This window comes from Laetiporus sulphureus (assembly GCF_001632365.1).
Source record: "Laetiporus sulphureus 93-53 unplaced genomic scaffold LAESUscaffold_125, whole genome shotgun sequence".
NCBI lineage: Eukaryota > Fungi > Basidiomycota > Agaricomycetes > Polyporales > Laetiporaceae > Laetiporus > Laetiporus sulphureus.
In genome coordinates this window covers 4,617-6,531 of record NW_024468634.1, presented here as the reverse complement: position 1 = coordinate 6,531, position 1,915 = coordinate 4,617, and the positions used below count along the sequence as shown (strand labels likewise).

Genomic DNA, 1,915 nt, shown 5'->3' with positions numbered 1-1,915 from the left:
GCGATTCGGATTTCATCAACTGCTATCAGCTGGACCTGCGCACCCTAAAGGACAATCCTTCGCGGTGACCCTTTCAACACGTGTGCGAAGCATCTCCAGAGGAGGTGAGGTCTTTTGTTCTCCGTCTTGCGCTTCTGCAAATTCTGCTTCTGCAAAAACTGATGCCGCAGTCTTGTCCAGTACAATGCCGGCAATGCCCAAAAGTCCCAACAGAGGCCTCTCAGGCCATCTTATTTTCCTAGACTCGGCAAATGTGCATAAACGTTATGAAGACCGTGGTAAATGTGAAGCAGCGGCATCATTATCAGACACTGGCTGATCCATCCATTGTGAGAATACCGATGCAGTTTGAGGGCTGTGGGTACACCACGACATGACCGCATGCTGACATTCTCAACGCAGAAACCAGAATCGCGTCATTTCGGCATGAAGCTCCATGAGTTTCATCAAAGAAGTTGTCAATTGCTTGTACGAGGGCCAGACGTCGTTCTGCGGTGATCACCGCATGTTCAGGACGCCATACTCATATTCTTGAGTCATGCTCTGCACAGATCACTGACATCGCATGTACGTTCAACCTACACCGGCCGGCCACGCTCGTTCTCAAGAGAGGCAGAGTCGCAGGCTGGTAATCCACTCAGCAAGATCACCAGACCCGGACACCTTCGCCGCCTTCCAAATGTCCGCCGCTCCAGCGCCCCAGAAGTCATTCATTCTCAACAACCTACTCCGGCATCACCACGCGTTCTCAACAGACGCATGCCACAGGTCCAGCCCACCCAACTCCCGCGCACGCTTCGGCTTCGACGTCTTCTAGGGTGCGACGCACGCCGAGCCCACGGTGCCAGTGCTCGCTGACACCCTTGGCCGTGCAAGTGCAGCTGTCCGACGGGACGCCGTGCACTCAGGGACGGACAGCCCACTCGGTGAGAGAGCAGGCATAAAAGGATGGACGAGCAGGGCGATGCAAGCCAGCCAACCCCGCCTGCATTCCCTCCTCCCACCCGCTCTCCCTTCCCTCAGCCTAGCGATATCTGCCCTTTCTGAACGTGCCTCTCGCCCGATGGGGACTCTTGCACACGGCGAGTGTGCTTCCATCTCTTTTTGTACTGACACTTGTATCTCGCAGGGATGCATCGAACGTCAAGCGCAGGTCAGCCCGCGGCGTGCACGCTGCCAGCTCCACCTATGTCTGCCTGGTTTCTAGTGAGCCTCTTCCGTCATCACGTTCCGTCTGCACTCACATCCATTTCCTGCACAGACACCTCCCAATCTTGGCTACACGCGTTTGCAACCCGCCAATTCGCGTCGCATGAGCTCCGATCAGCGCGCCTCTCGGACTTTCCGATTTCTCTTCCCAGATTCTACGCCGTCTGCCCTCCATGGACCATCACTGCCTTCGACGAACATGTTTGTTCTGGCCAGTACGTAATGCGATCCACTCAGACTCTGGTGAACGCTGACAACCACCGAACGCCCCTCGCAGACTCGACACAAATGCTATACTGCTCATTTCATGATGTGCCCGTGCTCGATCCTGGTATGCGACGCACGCCCCAGCTTCTGCCGGCTGCTGACCACCGTCGCAGCAAGATCACGAATAACTCGACTTGGAACTGCGCTCATTCCGTGGCCGCCCACCTCTCAAACAGTACGTTCCGCGCTTATGCCCACGCCTTGCCGTTGTGCTCACGGTCACCTCTCGCAAAGATACGCTCCACGTTTCACCACAATAGGTACATCATGCACTGGCACGATATGTGCTTTTCATCCTCACCATGCACCTTCCTGCAGGGTCGATATGAAGGATCAGGAGATATATTGCATGGGACGTGGGATAGTACATCGGGTGAAATAGAAGAGGTTGGAGAGAAATCGAGTGAGGTGACAATAGCTAAGACCTGCCTATCTCCTC

General features: G+C 55.2%; 1 protein-coding gene across 1 annotated transcript; it reads left to right on the top strand.

The window, feature by feature from the left end:
* Positions 1 to 1,496: 1,496 nt before the first annotated feature.
* Positions 1,497 to 1,895, top strand: LAESUDRAFT_732951 (uncharacterized protein; the record flags this gene model as incomplete). Its single annotated transcript, XM_040910345.1, has 3 exons — positions 1,497 to 1,540; positions 1,590 to 1,651; positions 1,737 to 1,895. Coding segments are annotated over 3 exons (175 nt in total), but the record flags the coding sequence as incomplete, so codon positions are not given.
* Positions 1,896 to 1,915: the final 20 nt, after the last annotated feature.